Raw genomic sequence first — 24908 nt, 5'->3', positions numbered from 1 at the left:
CCACAAGTTGACTGAGCGCTGCATGAAGAAGAACTTCCTTTTATTTGTTTTAAACCTGCTGCCTATTCATTTCATTTGATGACCCCTAGTTCTTGTATTATGGGAATAAGTAAATAACTTTTCCTTATCCACTTTCTCCACATCACTCATGATTTTATATACCTCTATCATATCCCCCCTTAGTCTCCTCTTTTCCAAGCTGAAGAGTCCTAGCCTCTTTAATCTCTCCTCATATGGGACCTGTTCCAAACCCTTAATCATTTTAATTGCCCTTCTCTGAACCTTTTCTAGTGCCAGTATATCTTTTTTGAGATGAGGAGACCACATCTGTACGCAGTATTCGAGATGAGGGCGTACCACTGATTTATATAAGGGCAATAATATATTCCCAGTCTTATTCTCTATCCCCTTTTTAATGATTCCTAACATCCTGTTTGCTTTTTTGACCACCTCTGCCACTGCGTTGGCTCTGTCCCCAGCCACCCAGCACATCTGGGCCATTGTCCTCCTGCCAGCATTTCCCATCTTTAGTGTGTGGAACTCCCATTGGCTTTCCAGCTCCTCCAGTGATCTGGGTCGGGTTCAGCCAGTTGTTAATGACCCATTCATGCCACCCCCAGATGGTGACATGTCCCAGCACCTCGTGGCTTCTGCTCTATCCCAAGAGCAGCCTTTTAACCCTTTAACCTCCATGCCCAGCAACGCAAAGCACAGAGGGGAAACTGAGGCTGACCAGGCATCATAAAACCATGACTAATAATCCCACATTCATCACACCCAGCTCCCAGCTTGTCCTGCGGGGTACATGGCTGAGGCCGAGGTAATGCTGCCCTTCATGAACCTTCATGTGTAGGTGTGTGGGGAGTGGAAAGGCAGGGGGATAAAATTGGGTCCTACCTTTTAAAATTGGTGGCAGGGAGTCAGGCAGGAGAAGTGCTGCGGATTGTGCAAGGCAAATGCAGTACAGAGACTGGGACCCAGGTGTCTGGGACAGCAGTGCAGGGCACTCACCCCTAAGGGGCCCTAGAGCTCCCATTCCCTGGGAGGCAGAGACTGGGACATGGGATGGGACCCAGGCATCCGGGACGGCAGTGCAGGACACTCACCCTCAGGGGGTGCCAAAATACAGACAGACAATGGTCCCCCAAAGAGTCTCTTCTCATGTAGGATTTTATTACACAGTGGGAGTAAGAAGCTGGGCTTTTATTCAAGCACCCATTGGGCTTGGCACCACTGTTCTGGGTGGGGGTGGGAGGGACTCCTTTGTATTCGGAATTCCCCAAACCCAATTCTGCCCCCTTCAATGAAGGGATGCAGGGCTTTCAGCATAGGACCCTGGGCTGCTGAGACCCCTCATTGTTTTCTTGATCCAGGGGACGTATGCAGAGACCCTGGTGAACACCCTCGGTGGGGACCCATTCTTCTTGCCAAAGGAGACGATGCCGTGGGCAACCTCATCACACACCAGGGGGCCCCCGGAATCGCCCTGAGAAATCAAAACAGGTAGAGGGTGAATACGAGCTCAAAGCATAGCACTCACCTGTCCTTTCTGAGCTGCTCTATAGCAGGGATTGTAATTCCCCACTGCCCCACCTGGCTAGATAGATAGATAGATAGATAGATAGATAGATAGATAGATAGATAGATAGATAGATAGAGTATGGGGATGGACAGACAGACAGATAGACAGATCACAATTTCAGTGTTTCCTATTGAAGGTCACCCTAACTGATCCCCTAACTCCCTTGGCTCATGGGGAAGCTCCCAGCCCAGCCACCCCCCAGGGACTGGGCCTTTACCGAGAACGAGGCCTTGTCCTCATCAGGTTCCCCCACACACATCATCTTTGAGGGCTTGTAGTTGTGTCGGAGTTGCCTGTCCTCCTGGCAGGTCTCGTCTGACATCACCTCCAGCTCCACCTCGTGGAGGATGCTGGTGCTTGTGTAGCGGTTGGTTTTGCCCCATCCTGCCACGCTGCACACGGAACCCGGATCCACAGTGCGGCCAGCCTGGGGCAGCGGGACGGTGTATACAGCATCGGTCAGCTCCGCCGGCTCCGCCAGCTGCAATGGGGGGAGGGCAGAGGGGTCAGCGCTCTGCCTGGATGGGGGCCAGGCCAGGGTGGGCGCTGGGGACTGCGGGGGACAGGTACCTGCAGCAGCATCAGGTCGTTCTCGATGCTCGTCTTGTTGTATCTGGGATGGGGGATCTTCCGCCGCACAGAGACTCGTTGCTGGGTCTCCTCCTCCCAACGGACGTTGTGGGCTCCGAGGAGCACGGTGATGTCCCTGGAAGCCACACGGAGATTGGGCTAGAACTGGAGGTCCTCGGAGGCAGTGCTAACCCCTGTGTGGTGCAAGGGAGTGCCGTGCAGCAGTGGGTAGGACGGGGGGCTCAGTGGGGGTGCCCTGCTGCAGGGAGTGGGGTGGAGGCTCAGTATGGGGTTGCTCCCCCATGACAATTGTCATCTGTCTCTTTCTCTTACTCTTAGCTCACCCATCTCGGTCGGGGTCTGTGCAGTGCCTGGCACAACAGGGGCTCTGATCTCAGTCAGCTCCTTGAGTTTCCTAGATTCCAAGGCCAGGAGGGACCATGGGATTGTCTAGTCTGGCCCCCTGGAGAACACCAGCTGGAGACCTGCCCTCAAATGCCACCATGATGGAGATACTAAATAACGACTTAACTGATATTGAACAAATTAAATGAATTGTAATGTGTTAAATTATGAATATGAATGATCCAGTTATTGGTCTGAAGGTCGATAGTCTTCTGTTTGCCTTTCACACAGAAAACATTAAAGTAACGGGGGGGGGGCTGCTGCCCAGCTGGATCCCTGCACAAAAGGAGCCCTGCACAGCCCAATGGACGCTGCGTGGCTGGATCCCTGAACATCTCAGGGTGCTCCACGGTTGGATCCCTGCACAGCTGGGTCCCGGGTTTGGGGAGACACCGGAGTGCAGAGACAGGCTCTTCTTACCCATCAGCGCAGTGGGCGGCTGTCAGCACAAAATCCTCCCGCACCAGGAACCCCCCACACTTCTCTTCACCCTTGGGGGTTTTTCTCTTGAGATAGGCCATGTAGGGGCGGGAATGTGGTTTCGCTTCCCGGCCCCCGATGATCTCCCCTGCAACCCCAGGGAGAGATGAGGTGAGGGATTAGAGCAGGCGCTGATGAAACACACCAGCAGAAGGAGTTTTGTCACCACAGTGCTTGCAACCCCACTCCCCAGATGTGCACAGCTGCCCAGCCCTCGCCTGCATCAATCCAGATCTTGAGATCCCCCTCCCCCCCATTTACCCCAGCGGGTCCCTAGACACCGACCACAGCATCCCCATCCCTCAGACCCCCCATTTGCCCCCAAAGCCCCAGTTGGCCCCGATCCCAGCTGTACTCACCAGCGTGAGCCCTGGGGGGCAGGAGAAAGGCCATGGGGAGCAGGAGCAAGATCTGGAGCTGCATGTTCAGAGTCAGTGCAGGGACAGTGCATTGGCCTCAGGCCTGGGGGCTTTATAGACTCAGCAGCGGGAAGATGGAAGGGAGGAAACCTCAGTGTCGCCCACACACTCATCTGAATGTGGGGCTCATGCGTCTCAGTTTCCAGCCACACCAACCACATGGGCTGGGGAGGAGGATAGGCCACGCATCAACTCAGCAGCTGGATCCCAGCACGGCTGGATGTTGCACCACTGGACAGAGAAGACCCCAGTGGGGACAGGTCTATCAGGATCCAGGGCTTCTCTGGGTGCTGGCTCACAGCTGGGCACATCTGAGGCTCTTACTCACCTGGCCCCACCCTTGCTCAACTCCCTGCCTGTGTCTCTGTGGAGGGGTCTGTGGCTGACACTGACGGATCTCAGTAGCGGGTGAGAACATGGCCCTTTGATCTTTCTCACAGTGGCCCAGCTGTGAGCAGGCTGGGGCTGGGCAGACCAGCCGTCGGCCCCAATAACCCCAACCGTAGTGGGAGGGTTTCATGCGAAGGGGATGTGGCAGGCTCTGTGACACGCTACAGCTGGGAGCTATGACTGTGCAGCAGCAGAGGGGTAATGACAGAGCAGAGCCAGGAATAGAACCCAGGAGTCCTGGCTCCTAGCCCCCTGCTGTAACCACTAGACCAAATCCTCTATGCAATTAATATTAGCAAGGGGGAAGGAACAGAAGCCAAAATAGGGTAAGAACAGTTTAAAGAATATCTAGATAAGTTAGATGTATTCAACTTAGCAGGGCCAGATGAAATTCCTCCTAGAGTACTTAAGGAACTAGCTGAAGCAATCTCAGAACCGTTAGCAATTATCTTCAAGAACCTCTGGAGGACAGGTGAGGTCCCAGAGGCCTGGAGAAGAGCGAACATAGTACTTATCTTTAAAAAGAGGAACAAAGAGGACCTAGGAATTATAGACCAGTCAGCCTAACTTTGATACCTGTGTAAGCAGGGTCTGAATGAGCTCACCCCTGACAGCTAGCTGGGGGGGAGAGGGGAGAGACTTCAGGAGCAAGCTGTATGTACATGAACACACCTACTCTGCCTAGGTATCCGGCAGACAGAAGCTGTGTCACTCAAAGTGATCAACTTTGGCTGGTGTTGGTTTTCAAATCACTTTAGTACTGAATGCAGGGGGAGTGAAATGTTGTTATCTGTGTTATTATCTTTATTGTATGAGGAAAGGGAACAGAACTTTGCTTAGCCTGTCCTGATTGAGGGGGTCACCCTCAGCTGAAGGGAACTCACTAAGCCGGGGGCTCAAATGCCAGACCCCTGTGACAGTCAGAGAGGGTGGAGACAGTTGTCCCTGCCAGGAGATGTGGCTTCTGCCTAAGGGTCCCTGGTCTGATTTAACCTGATCCTCCCCACTCTGCAAAGATAGAGCTAAATAGGCTCCATTAGGAGTCTTTTGTTTTGTTAAGTGCTCACTAGAGTTGAAATCACTTATGCATTTCTGCCCAGCCTGCTTCAGGTTCCCCCATTAAGAGCTGACAATCACTAAGTGAGGATGGATGGCAGGAACTGGTTAGGCAGCCAGCAGAGAGGAAAGGTGGGTGGCAGGGTAGCCAGCAGAATGGTGGCTGGTGGGGTGGCCAGCAGAGTAACAAGTGTTTGGTGGGGTGGCCAGCGGAGCAGAATGGTGGCTGGCATTGCAGCCAGGGAAAACAAGTGCTCAGATGGCGGAGCAAGCAAGGTGCCTTTTTCCCCAAGTGGGAGGTGAACTCACACAGCTGCACCTCTGAACCCTGCGTCCTCACTGACTGAGGACAACCACTCTGAGTGGGGTGTGGTGACAGAGCAGAGAGAGGCACAGTAATGGAACTTCTGGTTGTAGAACTCAAGAACATGAGGTAGGAGACACTGCCCCACGGACACTGGGATGTGTGTCCTGCTCACAGTTTTATGATTCTGAATCCTGCTTGTGGTATTTTCCCTAATTAATGTCAGGTCACTTCCCGCCTTTCATTAAAAGTTTCTTTTCTACACTCAGACTCTGTGCTTGCAAGTGGGGAAGTATTGCCTTTCAGAGGTGCCAAGGAGTGGTGGGACCTGATAACAGTCTTCAAATATGTGAAGGGCTGTTATAAAGAGGATGCAGATCAATTGTTCTCCATGTCCACTGAAGGCAGGACAAGAAGTAATGGGCTTAATCTGCAGCAAGGAGGTTAGACATTAGGGACCCAAGAAATATGGGACCTCTTCCCAGCTCTGCCCAGGATCCTGGTAGGCAGGGATTTTCATGGATCACTGATCATAGAATCATAGAATATCAGGGTTGGAAGGGACCTCAGGAGGTCATCTAGTCCAACCCCCTGCTCAAAGCAGGACCAATTCCCAACTAAATCATCCCAGCCAGGGCTTTGTCAAGCCTGACCTTAAAAACCACTAAGGAAGGAGATTCCATCACCTCCCTAGGTAACCCATTCCAGTGCTTCACCACCCTCCTAGTGAAAAAGTTTTTCCTAATATCCAACCTAAACCTCCCCAACTGCAACTTGAGAGCATTACTCCTTGTTCTGTCATCAGGTACCACTGAGAACAGTCTAGATCCATCCTCTTTGGAACCACCTTTCAGGTAGTTGAAAGCAGCTATCAAATGCCCCCTCATTCTTCTCTTCTGCAGACTAAACAATCCCAGTTCCCTCAGCCTCTCCTCATAAGTCATGTGCTCCAGACCCCTAATCATTTTTGTTGCCCTCCGCTGGACTCTTTCCAATTTTTCCACATCCTTCTTGTAGTGTGGGGCCCAAAACTGGACACAGTACTCCAGATGAGGCCTCACCAATGTCGAATAGAGGGGAATGATCACGTCCCTTGAACTGCTAGTAATGCCCCTACTTATACAGCCCAAAATACCGTTAGCCTTCTTGGCAACAAGGGCACACTGTTGACTCATATCCAGCTTCTCGGCCACTGTAACCCCTAGGTCCTTTTCTGCAGAACTGCTTCCTAGCCATTCAGTCCCTAGTCTGTAACAGTGCATGGGGTTCTTCCATCCTAAGTGCAGGACTCTGCACTTCTCTTTGTTGAACCTCATCAGGTTTCTTTTGGCCCAATCCTCTAATTTGTCTAGGTCCCTCTGTATCCTATACCTACCACTCCTCCCAGTTTAGTGTCATCTGCAAACTTGCTGAGAGTGCAGTCCACACCATCCTCCAGATCATTAATGAAGATATTAAACAAAACCGGCCCCAGGACCGACACTTGGGGCACTCCGCTTGAAACCGGCTGCCAACTAGACATGGAGCTGTTAATCACTACCTGTTGAGCCCAACGATCTAGCCAGCTTTCTATCTACCTTATAGTCCATTCATCCAGCCCATACTTCTTTAACTTGGTAGCAAGAATACCTTGGGAGACCGTGTCAAAAGATTTGCTAAAGTCAAGGAATATCCACTGCTTTCCCCTCATCCACAGAGTTAGTTATCTCCTCATAGAAGGCAATTAGGTTAGTCAGGCATAACTTGCCCTTGGTGAATCCATGCTGACTGTTCCTGATCACTTTCCTCTCCTCTAAGTGCTTCAGAATTGATTCCTTGAGGATCTGCTCCATGATTTTACCAGGGTCTGAGGTGAGGCTCACTGGCCTGTAGTTCCCCGGATCCTTCTTCCCTTTTTTAAAGATGGGCACTACATTAGCCTTTTTCCAGTCATCCGGTACCTCCCCCTATCGCCATAAGTTTTCAAAGATAATGGCCAATGCCTCTGCAATCACTTCTGCCAACTCCTTTAGCACCCTCGGATGCAGCGCATCTGGCCCCATGGACCTGTGCTCGTCCAGTTTTTCTAAATAGTCCCGAACCACTTCTTTCTCCACAGAGGGCTGGTCACCTTCTCCCCATACTGTGCTGCCCAGTGCAGCAGTCTGGGAGCTGACCTTGTTCGTGAAGACAGAGGCAAAAAAATCATTGTGTACATTAGCTTTTTCCACATCCTCTGTTACTAGGTTGCCTCCCTCATTCAGTAAGGGGCCCACACTTTCCTTGACTTTTTTCTTGTTGCTAACATACCTGAAGAAATCCTTCTTGTTACACTTAACATCTCTTGCTAGCTGCAACTCCAAGTGTGATTTGGCCTTCCTGATTTCACTCCTGCATGCCTGAGCAATATTTTTATACTCCTCCCTGGTCATTTGTCCAATTCTCACTTCTTGTAAGCTTCTTTTTTGCATTTAAGATCAGCAAGGATTTCACTGTTAAGCTAAGCTCGTCGCCTGCCATATTTACTGTTCTTTCTACACATCGGGATGGTTTGTTCCTGCAACCACAATAAGGATTCTTTAAAATACAGACAGCTCTCCTGGACTCCTTTCCCCCTCATGTTATTCTCCCAGGGGATCCTGCCCATCAGTTTCCTGAGGGAGTCAAAATCTGCTTTTCTGAAGTCCAGGGTCTGTATTCTGCTGCTCTCCTTTCTTCCTTGTGTCAAGATCCTGAACTCGACCATCTCATGGTCACTGCCTCCCAGGTTCCCATCCACTTTTGCTTCCCCTACTAATTCTTCCCCGTTTGTGAGCAGCAGGTCTAGAAGAGCTCTGCCCCTAGTTGGTTCCTCCAGCATTTGCACCAGGAAATTGTCCCCTACACTTTCCAAAAACTTCCTGGATTGTCTGTGCACCGCTGTATTGCTCTCCCAGCAGATATCAGGGTGATTAAATTCATAGATTCATAGATTCATAGATTATAGGACTGGAAGGGACCTCGAGAGGTCATCGAGTCCAGTCCCCTGCCCGCATGGCAGGACCAAATACTGTCTAGACCATCCCTGATAGACATTTATCTAACCTACTCTTAAATATCTCCAGAGACGGAGATTCCACAACCTCCCTAGGCAATTTGTTCCAGTGTTTAACCACCCTGACAGTTAGGAACTTTTTCCTAATGTCCAACCTAGACCTCCCTTGCTGCAGTTTAAACCCATTGTTTCTGGTTCTATCCTTAGAGGCTAAGGTGAACAAGTTCTCTCCCTCCTCCTTATGACACCCTATTAGATACCTGAAAACTGCTATCATGTCCCCTCTCAGTCTTCTCTTTTCCAAACTAAACAAACCCAGTTCTTTCAGCCTTCCTTCATAGGTCATGTTCTCAAGACCTTTAATCATTCTTGTTGCTCTTCTTTGGACCCTTTCCAATTTCTCCACATCTTTTTTAAAATGCGGCGCCCAGAACTGGACACAATACTCCAGCTGAGGCCTAACCAGAGCAGAGTAGAGCGGAAGAAGGACTTCTCGTGTCTTGCTCACAACACACCTGTTAATGCATCCCAGAATCATGTTTGCTTTTTTTGCAACAGCATCACACTGTTGACTCATATTTAGCTTGTGGTCCACTATAACCCCTAGATCCCTTTCTGCCGTACTCCTTCCTAGACAGTCTTTTCCCATTCTGTATGTGTGAAATTGATTTTTCCTTCCTAAGTGGAGCACTTTGCATTTGTCTTTGTTAAACTTCATCCTGTTTACCTCAGCCCATTTCTCCAATTTGTCCAGATCATTTTGAATTATGACCCTGTCCTCCAAAGTAGTTGCAATCCCTCCCAGTTTGGTATCATCCGCAAACTTAATAAGCGTACTTTCTATGCCAATATCTAAGTCGTTGATGAAGATATTGAACAGAGCCGGTCCCAAAACAGACCCCTGCGGAACCCCACTCGTTACGCCTTTCCAGCAGGATTGGGAACCATTAATAACAACTCTCTGAGTACGGTTATCCAGCCAGTTATGCACCCACCTTATAGTAGCCCCATCTAATTTGTATTTGCCTAGTTTATCGATAAGAATATCATGCGAGACCGTATCAAATGCCTTACTAAAGTCTAGGTATACCACATCCACCGCTTCACCCTTATCCACAAGGCTCGTTATCCTATCAAAGAAAGCTATCAGATTGGTTTGACATGATTTGTTCTTCACAAATCCATGCTGGCTGTTCCCTATCACCTTACCACCTTCCAAGTGTTTGCAGATGATTTCCTTAATTACTTGCTCCATTATCTTCCCTGGCACAGAAGTTAAACTAACTGGTCTGTAGTTACCTGGGTTGTTTTTATTTCCCTTTTTTAAAGTCTCCCATGAGAATCAGGGCCTGTGATCTAGTAACTTCTGCTAGTTTCCGGAAGAAAGTCTCGTCCACCTCATCCCCCTGGTCTGGTGGTCTATAGCAGACTCCCACCATGACATCACCCTTGTTGCTCACACTTCTGAACTTAATCCAGAGACTCTCAGTTTTTTCTGCAGTCATACCGGTGCTCTGAGCAGTCACACTCCTCTCTTACCTACAATGCAACTCCCCCACCTTTCCTGCCCTGCCTGTCCTTCCTGAACAGTTTATATACATCCATGACAGTACTCCAGTCATCTGAAGAAGTGAGGTTCTTACCCACGAAAGCTTATGCTCCCAGTACTTCTGTTAGTCTCAAAGGTGCCACAGGACCCTCTGTTGCTTTTTACAGATTCAGACTAACACGGCTACCCCTCTGATACCAGTCATGTGAGTTATCCCACCAAGTCTCTGTTTTTCCAATGACATCATAGTTCCTTGACTGTGCCAGGACTTCCATTTCTCACTGATGGGCACCCAAAGCCCTAGGCAGGTTTTGAAACAATCTCCCTTGGTCTCAGTTTCCCCAGCTGTACAATGAGAAGAATGTGTCTGTTTGAATTGGTTGCTCTTTGGGGCAGCAAATTTTCAAGAAGTCAGAGAGCACTGGGGAAGTTCCAGAAGCCTGGAAGAAACCTAATTTGAGTCAATATTTAAAAAGGGTGAACAGGACAACCCAGGTAGTTCTAGGCCTGTCAGTCTGAGATCAATCCCAGGGAAGACCGAGTGGCTGCTATGGGACTCAATTAATAAGGAACTAAAAGAGGATAATGTAAAGAGCCCCTGGTAAAGGTAATAGTGTTGATTTATACACATAGACTTTTGTAAGGTGTTTAACTTGGTACTGTGCATTTTGATTGAAAACTAGGATAGACAATTAAGATGCACACGTGAAATGGATAAAAAGCTGGCTCACTGTCAGGTCTCTAGATGTAATTGTAAATGGGAATCGTCATCGAAGGAGTGTTTCTAGTGAGGTCCTGCAGGGATCTGTTCTTGGCCCTGTGCTACTTAACTTTTTTTCAGTGGCAGAAGAAAACAACATCCTCACTGATAAAGTTTGCAGAAGACACAAAAATTGGGAGAGTGGTAAATAATGAAGAGGACAGGTCACTGATAAAGAGCCATCTGGATTTCTTGGTAAACTGGGTGCAAGAAAATAATACGTGTTTTAATATGGCTGAATGTAAATGTATACATGTAGGAAGAAAGATTACAGGTGATACTTATAGGATGGGGGACTCTGTCCTGGGAAGAAGTGACTTAGAAAGTGTTGTGGGGGTCTTGGAGAATAGTCAGCTGAACATGAGCTCCTGGTGTGACGCTGTGGCCTAAAGGGCTAATGCGATCTTGGGATGCATAAACTGGGGAATCTAGAGCGGAGCAGAGAGGTTATTTTACCTCTGGATTTGGCACGGGTGCAACTGCTGCTGAAATCCTGTGTCCAGTTCTGGGGCACACAAATCAAAGAGGAGGTTGAAAAATTGGAGAGGGTTCAAAGAAGAGCCATGACAATGATTAACGGATTAGAAAGCTTGCCTTACAGTGATACACTCAAGGAGCTCACGTAATAAAGAGAAAGTTACCAGGTTCCTTGATGTCAGGCTATAAGTATCTACATAGGCAACAAATATTATTCAGGGCTCTTCAGTCTAGCAGAGGAAGGTCTAACACAATTCAATTGCTGGAGGTTGAAGCCAGACAAATCCAGACTGGGAATGAGGTGTAACATTTTTAACAGAGAGAGTAATTAACCATTGGAACAATTTACCAAGAGTTGTGGTGGATTCTCCATCCCTGGCAATTTTTAAATCAAGGTTGGATGTCTGTTGAACAGATCTGCTCTAGGATCATTGTGGGGCACGTCTCTGCCCTGTGTAAGAGAGGAGCTCAGCCTAGATGATCATAATGGTCCCTTCTGGACTGGGAATCTCTGAAGCTATGAATCCTTCTCCACTGTCCCCCGCCGTGAGTGTGGGTGTGAGCTGGGGGGAGGGATGTGGGTCAGAGAGACCAGACCCCCACATCTGTCATAGCATCAATTCCCACCAACCCCTCGATGAGGGTAGTGAAATAATGTGTCTAATTCTCAACCTCCCTGAGCCAGCCAGTCCCCTACCCCATAGAGATGAAAGAGATGAACTCTGGTTCTGATATCGCATAGTGGGGGCAGAGGGGAGGGAAGTATAGAGAGTATAGAGAGATAGATAGAGAGGCGTGTGTGTGTATGGGGATAGGTGGATGTCAACATGGCAAGACCCAGACAGACAGATACGGATCTGGACTGATAGATGGGGATGGGGATAGATGGATGGGGAAGGGGATAGAAAGATATATGGATGAAACAGATGGCTATATGGGGGTATAGATGAATTGGGATTAGATAGATAGATAGATAGATAGATAGATAGATAGATAGATAGATAGATAGATAGATAGATAGATAGATAGATAGATAGGGATGAATGAATGGATATTGGGATAGATAGATGGCTGGGGATTGGCTAGAGAGCTAGATAGATCAGGAGAGGATTGATCAATGGGTGGAGTGGATGGATGGGAACGGGGATAGATAGATGGAAAGATGGACGGGAATGGATGAATGGACATGGGGATAGATAGACGGATAGATGGCTGGGATAGATGGATGGATGGGGATTGGCTAGAGAGATAGATCAGGACAGGATCGATCAATGGATGGGGATAGATGGATGGATGAGGATGGCAAGAGGCAGTTCGATTTTTTGTCACTAGAATAGTTTCAAACCTGTCCCACTTTTGTTCCAGAAGCTGCCCCTCTGCAGTCAGGGACTCTTCCAGCCCTGAGGGGGTTAATTCCCCTTGGCACCCACCAGATCCTCATTCTTACTCCTGTGGGAATTCCGTGTCACTGTGCAATGCACAATTTGCACAGAAATTAATGTTGTTTGCACAAAATTTCCCCCCCCCCCCCCTCAGAAATGGGCTGCAAAGCTGCTGGCCTCCACAAGGGGCCGCTGGATCCAGCAGAGTCCAGCTTGCACATAGAGGACACTACCGCGGGGAGTGGGAGGGAGCTGGAGGGTTCCCGCAGCTGCAGTTCTCAGCACATCCTGGAGGAAGGCAGCGGCAGACAGGAAACTCCATACAAGGCCTGTACCCAGCATCAGGCTGTCTCTCCCTCTGGATCCCTGGGCTCTGTGGGGGAGAGGGTGGGGGTGTCTGCGCTGGGGGGGTCCAAGGCTGGGGTTTGGGGGTAGGGGGTGCAGAATTCTAAGCTGGGGGGTGCCACGCAGCTGGGTTTTGGCAGGAGGGGGTGCGGGTGTCTGGGTTGGGGGGATACCCCACGGCTGGGCTGGAGTGGGGGGGCAGAGAAACAGGAACTGGGTTATCATAGGGATTTCTTTAACTCTCTACTGCTGGGGGACAATTTTTGTGTCTCCGTATTGTTACAGATATACATACTGCCACATATTTTGAAATAAATTACCAAAATAATTGAAACTGGTGTGATTCTATTTTGTTATTTTGACAAAGAAATTATGCAGAATTTTGAAATATTGTGCACAGAATTCCCCCAGGAGTGTGACATTCTGCATGAAATCACTGAACCCAGGTGTCTTACGTCCCAGCCTAGCGCATTAACCACAAGCCCAGCCTTCCTCTATAGGAGTTAATTCCCTCCTGGCCCTGGCAGATGCAGCAGCTGCTCTGGATTTCGAGGCTCATGTTGATCACCCATTCCCAGAATCACTTTTTTTTGTAACTTCATTTTATTCATTGCTGGCAATGTAGCAGTGAGTGAAATGCAGCAGGCCACGTAGCAGGGAGGGACAGGGAAAGTGGGAAGGAGGTGATCAGTGCCGGGAATTGATCTGCAAACAGTTCAGTGTTGCCTTCACTGAGTTCCCTTCCCACTGGGAATAGGTGTGTTTGGAACAGGAAGTGCCTCTTCCCCCCCCCCCCCCCCAAGCGGAACTAACACTCAGGAAAGGCCCAATGAGGACAGTCAGGCTGCAGTTTTAACAAGAGTTAGCAGGTCAGATAACAACGAGGATCTCCCATAAATGGTCACTCGACCGGGTGACACCAGGGAGAGCTACAAACCACTGGGTCTTCCAAAGGATTTGGCTCGTGTCTGTTACCGCAGGGGAAATAAACCAGCTGTTTCCCTAGCAAAGAGGCAGCCTAAGGGTTGGGATTCCAAAGGAAGCCAACAGGAGCTGGCCTTGAACCTGGCTCCTAAATCCCCTTGGCTCCCTGCATTGATGCTCATGGGATGGGCGCTGCCTGAGCAGAATGATGGCTAGGCGGGGCTCAGCCTGGGGGTTGCAGCCCTTCTGCAAAGCAGGCCCTATGTCTAGGCCTCTCCAAAGGACAGAAGGGATGCAGCTCCGGCCCCTGCAGCGATTTCTGGAGCGGCTCAGGGCTGCAGCCTCTTCATCGTCTCCTGTATCTAGGGGATGAAGGTGGAGATTCTTGTGTACACCCCGGGGTGGGGGGTCCCATCCTCGGATCCCCAAGAGACGATGCCCTGGGCTGTTTCACCACACACCAGGGGTCCCACAGAGTCACTTTGTGAAATGAAACAAGCCACAGATGGAGAACAGCTCACTGAATCGTTTCCTGCTGATGGGGAGCTCAGTGACACCCCCCCCATGCCGCTGGCTTCAGTGTCAACCCTCGATGTCCCCCCAGTCTTCCTTGATCCCCCCTCACACCACAGCCCAGCTTCAGTGCCCCACCCACTCCCCTGTCCATCTGCTCTCTGCCTCCCCCTGAGAAAAGTCAAGTTATTTTCCCATTCATTTGTGCAGCACCAAGCGCAGCGGGGCCTGATCCCCGATAGCCACCCATAGGCCTGACTGCAACACCAACAGCCTCATTAATAATAATGATTTATCAAGGACACTTGAAGCCAGGAGCACATTTACCTTTGCACAGTTTTTGTTCGTCTTTGCATCCCCCACACACATCATCGTTGAGGCCTTAAAGTATTGATATGTCCCATTATGTTTCCTCGGACACTTGGCACCCTTCATCACCACCACATCCACCTCCTGAAGCTTGGTCGTGGTCGATTCACTCTCTGGGCTAGTCCTGCCCCAGCCGGCAACGCTGCACGAAGTCCCTGGCTTTACAATCTCTTTGGCGCGGGGCAGGGCAGTACCATCGCCCTGCCCTGCGCCAAAGAGATTGTAAAGCCTTGTATTGAGCTTCGCTCTCTTGGCCAGCTGAGAGACAAGATCAATGTTAGGGTCACACTCAAGGACACAGAGACACACCCCTAACCCCAGCAGAACACATAACCATGGGGTCAGTGGAGACAGGGTAATGGGATGGGGGCGGTCCCTGCAGCAGTGTGAGGTCACTGGGGACAGGTGGATGGGATGGAGGCGGTCCCTGCAGCACTGTGAGGTCACTGGGGGCGGGGGGATGGGATGGGGGCTGTGACAGTGTACCCCATAAGGCTTTATGGGGAGGGGGTGCTTATAAATGTACGTATGACATAACTGGAATATGTTTTGTGCTGCCTGTGCCATGTAACATATCTCCGTAAGGGTTATGGTCTACTGTATCTATTCATCCTATTTGTACATATATATCATTTTCTACTCGAGGTTAAGAATATGGGCTGTATGCTTGCCTGATTTCTAAGTAAGCTTTGTGAGGCATTTGGTCAGCTTCTTTAGGAAGGAATTTGCCAGGTTGAGTACCTGATCAGGAGACACTTAGGGAACAATGCATCTTGGAATGCTCCAATCCACATGAGAAGTCTTCCTGGAGACATGCAAGATGCCATGTGGACAATGGCGTTGGCCTGCAAAGTCTGAGTCACGCAGGGGCATGTGACTTGCCCAGGTGACTCCAAAACTCCATCTTGGAGCTGGGCTTTGCATAGGAGGGAGGTCTCCACCCACAAGAGAGAGTCTACTTAAACCTGTGGGAGACCCCTCCATTTGGTCTTCAGCTGGCTAAAGAAGGAGCCTCTCCACCCCCCCCAGGATACTTGAAGGAGACTGAAACAAAGGACAGTAACTACAGGGGGTGTGAGTGATTGCTGGACCCAGGCTAAAAGGAGCTTAGCCTGTAAAAGGGAGCACTCTGGAACTGGTGAGGAAATTATCTGTATTCAGTTTGATTAGGCATAGATCTGCGCATTTTATTTTATTTTGCTTGTGACTTACTTTGTTCTGTCTGTTACTACTTTGAACCACTTAAATCCTACTGTCTGTATTTAATAAAATCACTTTCTATTTAGTAATTCACTCAGAGTATGTATTAATACCTGGGGGAGCAAACAACTGTGCATATCTCTCTATCAGTGTTATAGAGGGCGAACAATTTATGAGTTTGCCCTGCATAAACTTTATGCAGGGCAAAACGGATTTATCTGGGTTTAGACCCCATTGGGAGTTGGGCATCTGAGTGCTAAAGACAAGCACGCTACTGCGAGCTGTTTTCAGGTAAACTTGCAGCTTTGGGACAAGTGATTCAGACCCTGGGTCTGTGTCTGGAGCCAGACGGGAGTGTCTGGCTCAGCAAGACAGGGTGCAGGAGTCCTGAGCTGGCAGGGAAAACAGAAGCAGGGGTAGTCTTTGCACATCTGGTGGCAGCTCCCAAGGGGGTTTCTGTGATCCAACCCGTCACAGTGGCGTAGTCGGCAGGATCTGTGCACAGCTGATTGCTTTGAGATACTGGTAGTGATTTTAAGTGAGTTTTAAGTGTGGTGGCTGGAGAACAGACAAAGTGGTTACTGGTTTGTTATTTTCTGTTTGCTTATTTCGGGCAAGGGAAGTAGGGACAGAAAAGGAAGCTCTCTGTTAACTAAGAATCCCCTGAGCTGAGTGCATCTCAGTTTCAGTGAACTGCAGAGGGGTTGTGGCCCAGCACAAGAAAGCAGGAAAATGAGTACCAGTGATCTCAGTTCCAGTGAACTGCAGAGTGGTTGTAGCCCAGCACGAGAAAGCAGGACAATGAGTACCAGTGACGCTGCTATTAAACTAAAGCTGGCCAGGTTGGAAGCAAAAGAGAGAGAAAGTGAACATAAGAGACGGCTGGAACTAAGACAATTAGAAATTAGTGCCATGGAGGCAGAACATGCAAGGGAAGAGGCTGCCCACAAGAGAGCTATGGAGGTCGAGGCAGCGAGGGCGGAGGGAGAGGCAGCGAGGGAGGCAGCGAGGGCGGAGGCAGAGGCAGCGAGGGAGGCAGCGAGGGCGCGAGCGGCGGCGGAGGCAGAGGCAGCTGCCCACGAGAGGGCTATGGAGGCCCAGAGGGAGGCCCGGAAGCATGAACTGGCTGTTATGGAGTCAAAGAGACGAAACCCTCCCCCTGCTGGCTCCACTTCCCCAAAAATCCACAAATGGGAGCGGCTATGTCCACAGTATGACGAGTCCAGCGATATCGCCGAATATTTCATCACCTTTGAGAGACTGTGCACCCTCCATGCCATCCCTGAAGATCAGAAGATGACCACATTGATAGCAAAATTGACTGGCAGAGCTCTGGACATATTCAATAAGATGCCTATTGATGATGCTTCAAACTATGGTAAATTTAAGGAACTGGTTTTGAAACAGTTTCAGGTTACACCTGAAACCTACAGGGTTAAATTCAGGAGCCTTAAGAGGGGATCTGGATTAAGTAATGTGGCTTATGCCAATGAAATGAGAGATTTGGTAGATAAATGGGTGTGGGGGAGAGGCATTACCAGCTTTGAAGGGATGTGTGATCTGGTTACTCAGGAACATTTCCTGAATATGTGCAGTGATGAGGTAAAACAGTATTTGTGGGACAAAAAGGTAAATGCAGTGGGTGAATTAGCTGAGTATGCTGACTCTTATGAACAAGCCCAAGCCGCGATCAAACACAAACCACTGGCAGAGGGGTATAAGGTTGGGGGAAAGCAGAATCACCGTTTTACCCCTGGGTCTGGGAAAAAAGAGGCTGGGCGGTCACCTCCCCATTCCCCTGGTACTCGACCCAAATTTCCTGTGCAAGCAGAGGAGCCCAAGAGGTGCTATCATTGTAAGTCCACCGAGCACCTGAGGAATAAGTGTCCCTTACTGAGTGAAGCTGCGGCTTCTCAGAGCCAGGCTGTGGCCTCTTTCCACACAGGATTTGTAAAGCTTGCTTCCACACAACCAAGCAATGAGCATATGCATGCGGTTAAATTGAATGGTCAAATGCTTCTTGGATTAAGGGACACGGGTGCTGAGATTTCTGTGGTCAGGAGGGACCTGATCCAAGAAAAGGATTTGTTGCCAGGTAAAATGGCAGAATTAGAGCTGGTCGGGGGTTACAAAGTCCTTGCACCTTTAGCTAAAGTACACATGCAAACTCGGGATTTGCAGGCTGAACTGACTGTTGCAACGGTGGCACACAATTTTGCACCGTTTCTACTGGGGAATGATTTCTTTAGTGTGGCAGAATCTGTCCCAGGGTTGGTTAGCAGTGAGAAGGAATCTTGTGCCAAAAGCCCCAGAGGGGGGGGCAAAGTCACACAGACTGCTGGGGGAATAGGAGGGTGTCTCTTAGATTCCTCTGCAGCAGTAAAGGATGCAGCTTCGGGGGCAGGGCTGATTGTAGCCGGTTCCTGTAGCTCTGGGGCTCAAGGGAAGTTCCAGAGGGAGGAGCTGGGTTCCTGTAGCTCTGGGGCTCAAGGGAAGTTCCAGAGGGAGGAGCTGGATGAAGCCAGCTCCTGTCCCCTAATCATCTCCCCGGGGGAGGGGGATGTACCACCTTGTAGCAAGGAGGCCACCACAGCTGCTGACTGCCAGGAAGTTGCAGGTCAGCAGAGGGCCGGGCCTGCCCTGGGGTGCACAGAGGTGTGTGTCCCAAAGGTGGAAGTTGGGGTCCTGGGGACCACTGTGGTGGGAACAGGCCCCAAGGACTCTATAGCCGAGTGCCAGCCCAACCCGAGTGGAAGGGGAGGGATTTTGCGGGCCAGTGAGAGGTCTGTTGTAGCTGGTAGCTGTGAGTCCACAGCTGGGGCAGGATCACCTTCCCTTTCAGGGGACACAAGAGTGTCGGACCCAGCGGGGAGCCCAAAGAGGGAAGCCCAAATGGAAGGTCAGGGGGGGCCAGAGAGTCCACCCACCTTTTGTGGGGAGGGGCTTTCCCAGGAGGAGGGTGAAAAGTCTGCATTCGAAATGCCAGCCCCCTCTCCTGTGGATCAGGTTTTAAGGGAAACCTGGGGGTCAGGTCTCCAGGATGAGGGGGTCTATCCAGCTGACCCATTGGAAACAGAAAGTGGGGTGCCCAAAGGGGTCCAGAGCACCCCAGGGAAAGCTACTGTTCTTGCTACACTTGCAAGAGATAAAACTCTCTCTCCAAGACAGGGGGGGGGAAATCTCTTCATGGGAGGAACTTCACGAGGGAGTGGGGCCCAGCCCAGAGAAACTCCAGAGGGAGGGGCCGAGGACAAGTATGGTTGTAGTACACCCTTTCCTGGCCAAAGACCCAAGCACATGCCCGAACTAGAAGTCTCCCCCAAAGAGGCAGAGGAATCTGCATCAGAAGGTCTACCAGAGGGCACAGAGAACTGGGAAAATGCAATAGATGCTAAACAAGTCAAATTGAGTGAACGAAGCCTGTCCACTGTAGATTTGCTGTTAACCTTGTGTCTTTTGCTAATTCACCTATGGGTTAAAACAAAAGAATTCACACTAGTGGTAAACCCTTTAAAGATGTGGAACATATTTGATTTGTGGAATAAGCTGTTATACATGCTGGGGATGGTGACAGGACAGCCCCACCAGCATGTTACTTTACAGCCCATACCTGTAAAAAGCAGCAAAAGCATAACAGGCCTATGCTGCTGTGTAGAAGGGGAAACTGAGGCACACCGCCTCATGGCATTGGTGGCTAAATGCCAAGATACCTCCACGTTAATGAGTATTACTGCCTGCATTCTGTTAGCAATACTACATCCCTACCTGTTTGCAAGCATCTGGGGACCAGGAACCCCAAAACGGGCTAGAACCCCCAGGAGTGACATCATATGGTTTCAAGGTACTGAAAGGAAGTGTGACCAGAAACAAACAGAAATTTTACAGGTACTGCCTCCGCCATGGACAGTGTCCAAGTCTCTGGCAGTAAGTTCAGGGGGAGGGTGTGACAGTGTACCCCATAAGGCTTTATGGGGAGGGGGTGCTTATAAATGTACGTATGACATAACTGGAATATGTTTTGTGCTGCCTGTGCCATGTAACATATCTCCGTAAGGGTTATGGTCTACTGTATCTATTCATCCTATTTGTACATATATATCATTTTCTACTCGAGGTTAAGAATATGGGCTGTATGCTTGCCTGATTTCTAAGTAAGCTTTGTGAGGCATTTGGTCAGCTTCTTTAGGAAGGAATTTGCCAGGTTGAGTACCTGATCAGGAGACACTTAGGGAACAATGCATCTTGGAATGCTCCAATCCACATGAGAAGTCTTCCTGGAGACATGCAAGATGCCATGTGGACAATGGCGTTGGCCTGCAAAGTCTGAGTCACGCAGGGGCATGTGACTTGCCCAGGTGACTCCAAAACTCCATCTTGGAGCTGGGCTTTGCATAGGAGGGAGGTCTCCACCCACAAGAGAGAGTCTACTTAAACCTGTGGGAGACCCCTCCATTTGGTCTTCAGCTGGCTAAAGAAGGAGCCTCTCCACCCCCCCCCAGGATACTTGAAGGAGACTGAAACAAAGGACAGTAACTACAGGGGGTGTGAGTGATTGCTGGACCCAGGCTAAAAGGAGCTTAGCCTGTAAAAGGGAGCACTCTGGAACTGGTGAGGAAATTATCTGTATTCAGTTTGATTAGGCATAGATCTGCGCATTTTATTTTATTTTGCTTGTGACTTACTTTGTTCTGTCTGTTACTACTTTGAACCACTTAAATCCTACTGTCTGTATTTAATAAAATCACTTTCTATTTAGTAATTCACTCAGAGTATGTATTAATACCTGGGGGAGCAAACAACTGTGCATATCTCTCTATCAGTGTTATAGAGGGCGAACAATTTATGAGTTTGCCCTGCATAAACTTTATGCAGGGCAAAACGGATTTATCTGGGTTTAGACCCCATTGGGAGTTGGGCATCTGAGTGCTAAAGACAAGCACGCTACTGCGAGCTGTTTTCAGGTAAACTTGCAGCTTTGGGACAAGTGATTCAGACCCTGGGTCTGTGTCTGGAGCCAGACGGGAGTGTCTGGCTCAGCAAGACAGGGTGCAGGAGTCCTGAGCTGGCAGGGAAAACAGAAGCAGGGGTAGTCTTTGCACATCTGGTGGCCGCTCCCAAGGGGGTTTCTGTGATCCAACCCGTCACAGGGGCGGTACCTGCAGCAGCATGATGTCATTGTTTAGGGTCTCCTTGATGTATTTTGGGTGTGGAATCTTTCCACACACAGGGATCTTTTGTCGTTTCATGTCCAATACTTGTTTTATGTTATGAGCTCCCAGGGACACAGTGATCTCACTGTAAAAGACAAGAGCAATGCATGAGTTGTAGGGGCAGGAGCGTATGTCAGGTGGGGGATGGGCACATGTGGGTCTGACTCATGGACAGTGGTATGAGCAGACAGGGCAGACTGGGGCTCTCAGGCCAAGATCTACCTACTCCGGTGGGCACAGGGCTTTTCCCCAGTGGTGTTGGGGTCCCATCAGTTGTCTTCACCAGCCCCTTGTGTTGTTCTCCTGAGCTCCTTCACTCATCGTTGACCTCCTGCTGGGCCCTTGAGTCTCAGCTCGCTTCCAGCCCAGTGACCCTTTTCCGGCTAGATCTAGACGGGGTCTATGCCCAACTCCCCCCAGCCCAGAGCTGTCCTGGGGCTATGAGCCCCTCCCTGCCCCGATCTGGGCAATGGGCCAGACCCCAGTTGGTGTCACTAGCTGTAGTTCCATTGATTTACCCAGCGTTGGATCTGGACCATGGTTTGCAGAGGCCCCTAGAGACACGCCGACACCCCCTGATCAGATCAGACCCCTGGGCTCTGCTCTCCCAGCCTGTCGCACTAAATGCTCCTTCCCTGCAACCTTCAACGGCACCAGAACTCCCAGCTCCCCCATCACCTGCTAATGCCCGACCTGCCCCGACATCCCCAGCACAGAGGCGCTTCCTCTCCATTGCAGTGAGCGGCCATCAGTACGAAGTTCTCTGACACCAGGAACCCTCCACAGCGAGACTTCTTGTCTCCATCTCGTATATCCAGATAGGCTATGTAGGGTCTGGAGTGGGGCTGGACTTCCTATCCCTCAATGATCTCACCTGTGGGGAGACCAGGCTGATACAAAGAGCCCCATCGTCTCCCTGGGACGGGCTGGGACCGAGCTCCCTATCCCGAAGGGGAGTCCCCACAACCTCATCCCACCCCCTCTGATGCTCTCCCTGGGGGATCCCTGTGCCTGGAACACTCCCCCCTCCTCAGCTCTCCCCCCGGGCTGGACACCCCATGGGGCCAGAGGGTAAATCTAAAGCTCTGACCTGCCTGGGAGTGGTTCAATAATCGCAACAGTGTTGGGGGGCCAACGTCATCCCAAATTAGGCCAGGCAGCCCCCAGAAGGGCACTAAGAGGTCCTTGCGGACACTTCACCTTCTCCATCAACCCACAGTGACGAACCAGAGCTGCTCCAAGACTGACCCACCAATCTTTTGGTCCAGTGAAAAATTGTGGCTTTTACTAAGGGTATTTTTTTCTCAGAAAGCTTTTTCTCTTCTTGAACATGTCTGATTTTTTCTTGTGAAACTGATTCTTTCCCCCTGGGTTTTGATAATTTTTAGGTGGAAGTTTACAGGTTTTGCTCACTGTAAAAGAAAGTTTGGGGCTTTTTTCCCATGGAAAAATAAAAAACCTTTTGTGATTAGCTCCAAACAAGTCTTGACTCAAGTGGGTGGATGAGTTGGAAAATGGCCCCTTTAACAAATGTCTGTTACCGTAGAGCCTCAGAGTTCCCAACACCAGAGTTAGGAACTGATCTGTCACCCACACACCTGATTTGGAACTGGATGTGTGCAATCAGGTAGCGGCAAAGACCAAAAAAAAGGAAGAAGAAGAAGCAAGTACAGCACAGTGCTGTGTTAAACATAAACTACTTTAAAAAATAAAGGGAAAGTTCTAAAAAAAGATTTGGCAAGATAAGGAAACAGTTTCTGTGCTTGTTTCATTTCAATTAAGACAGGTAAAAGCAGCATTTTTCTTCTACATAGTAAAGTTTCAAAGCTGTATTAAGTCCATGTTCAGTTATAAACTCTTGAAAGAGCCAGAATGTTTTGTTTGGAGTTATGAACACTTCAGAGTTAGGAACAACCTCCACTCCCAAGGTGTTCGTAAGTCTGAGGTTCTACTGTATTGGCATTAGGGTGGCACCTAGACCGAGATGTGCCAGGTGCTGTACAGACCCTGACTGAGATCATAGAATCCTAGAATCCTAGAACTGGAAGGGACCTCGAGAAGTCATCCAGTCCAGTCCCCTGCACTCATGGCAGGACTAATTATCTAGACCATCTCTGACAGGTGTTTGTCCAACCTGCTCTTAAAAATCCCCAATGATGGAGATTCCACATCCTCCCTGGGCAATTTATTCCAGTGCTTAACCACCCTGACAGTTAGGAAGTTTTTCCTAATGTCCAACCTAAGCCTCCCTTGCTGCAATTTAAGCCCATTGCTTCTTGTCCTATCCTCAGAGGTTAAGAAAACCATTTTTCCCCCTCCTTGTAACAACCTTTTACATACTTGAAAACTGTTATCATGTCCCCTCTTGGTCTTCTCTTTTCCACACTAAACAAACCCAATCAGGCCCTGCCCCACTGTCCCAAGTGCTGTCCATACCCAAACTGAGATCAGGGACCCACACTGTGCCAAGCGCTGCCCAGACCCCAACCAAGATCAGAGTCCCCCCATTGTGCTGGGCATGGCACAGACCCTGACCAAGATCAGGGCCTCCATTGTGCCGGGCACTGCTAAGACCCTGTCTGAGATCAGGGACCCCATTGTGCCAGGCCTTGCACTGACCCACAACCCTTGCCCCAAAGAGCATCGAGCTCAAACAGACACAGGAAGAAACATTCTTCTTATTATATAGATGGGGAAATTGAGGCTCAGGGAGATTGTTCCTAAGTGATTTGGGTGCCCAGTTCCCATCAGCACTCCATGAAAATCCCAGTTCCAGGAACTGGCCCAATATCCCCACAGGGAGCCTGGGAAGAGCTGGGAAATTCTCCCAGAATTCTTGGGTCCCAGCTCTGTGCCTTAGCCCCACGACCAACCTCCCTGTCTGGGGCTTGGCTTGACAGTGGCATCCCAAAAGAGCCTGAGGGGCCCCAGGCACACTCAGGGGAGGCTACAGGTTTCCTATAGCCCCCTTGGCCTGAGCAGGATCTGGGGGAGACCCTCACTGATACCCACATACAGCTAAGGGTATCGTAAAATCCCTCTTTACCCTGTAAAGGGTTAATTCCTCTTTTACCTTTAAAGGGTTAAGAAGCTCAGATAACCTGGTTGGCACCTAACCAAAAGGACCAATAAGGAGAGAAGATACTTTCAAATCTGTGGGGGAAGGTTCTTTTTTGTGTCTTTGTTTTGTTCTCTCTGAGTCAGCAAAGGAACCAGGGCAGGGCAAATACATGTCCCTAAGCCATATCTGGCCTAAGCATCTAGTATTGCAGAAATAGTAAGTAATAGCAAAGAAATTTGTTAGATTATCTGTTGTTTTAGCTTGTGAATTTTGCCTGTGCTGAGAGGGAGGTTTATCCCTGTTTTTGTAACTTTAAAGTTTTGCCTAGAGGGGAAATCCTCTGCGTTTGGAATCTTTTTGTTACTCTGTAAAGTTATCTTCCATCCTGATTTTACAGAGGTAATTCTTTTAACTTTTTTTTAAAATAAACTTCTTTTAAGGACCTGATTGTTTTTCAGTGTCCTGAAGACCCAGGGGGTTTGATCTGTGCCCACTTTGTAACAAATTCGTTAGGATATTATTTTCAAGCCTCCCCAGGAAAGGGGGTTTAGGGGCTTGGGGGGATATTTTGGGGGAGATAGGGCTCCAATTAGCCCTCCCTGAATGTTTGTTTAAATCACTTGGTGGTGGCAGCAATACTAAGGGCAAGGAAGGAATTTGTGCCTTAGGAAAGTTTTAACCTAAGCTGGTAGAAATAAGCTTAGGGGGTCTTTCATGCGGGTCCCCACATCTGTACCCTAGAGTTTAGAGTAGGGAAGGAACCCTGACAGTCCCTGTGCCAGGTGGAGGTGCCACTCCCCACAGGTTCCACTTCCTTCCCCACACTCACCAGTCTGAGCCCCAGGGGGCAGGAGAAAGGCCATGGGAAGCAGGACCAGCATGAAGAGCTGCATCATCAG

The 24908-nt window shown here is 49.6% G+C and overlaps 1 protein-coding gene and 1 pseudogene across 1 annotated transcript; both read right to left on the bottom strand.

Moving 5' to 3' along the window:
• Positions 1–1300: 1300 nt before the first annotated feature.
• Positions 1301–3466, bottom strand: LOC128846118 (cathepsin G-like). The gene is made up of 5 exons (XM_054045185.1): positions 3397–3466; positions 2978–3125; positions 2153–2288; positions 1800–2063; positions 1301–1486 (listed from the first exon to the last, which is right to left on the bottom strand). The coding sequence occupies exons 1-5, from the start codon at positions 3458–3460 to the stop codon at positions 1301–1303; spliced, it is 798 nt and encodes a 265-aa protein (XP_053901160.1). The 5' UTR covers positions 3461–3466.
• A 10519-nt stretch (positions 3467–13985) lies between these two features.
• On the bottom strand, positions 13986–24908 carry LOC128845867 (granzyme H-like; annotated as a pseudogene).

This window comes from Malaclemys terrapin, chromosome 12 (genome assembly GCF_027887155.1).
Source record: "Malaclemys terrapin pileata isolate rMalTer1 chromosome 12, rMalTer1.hap1, whole genome shotgun sequence".
NCBI classification, from domain to species: Eukaryota; Metazoa; Chordata; order Testudines; family Emydidae; genus Malaclemys; species Malaclemys terrapin.
Note: the sequence above shows the minus strand (reverse complement) of the source record. Positions and strands in the feature narration are given on the sequence as shown.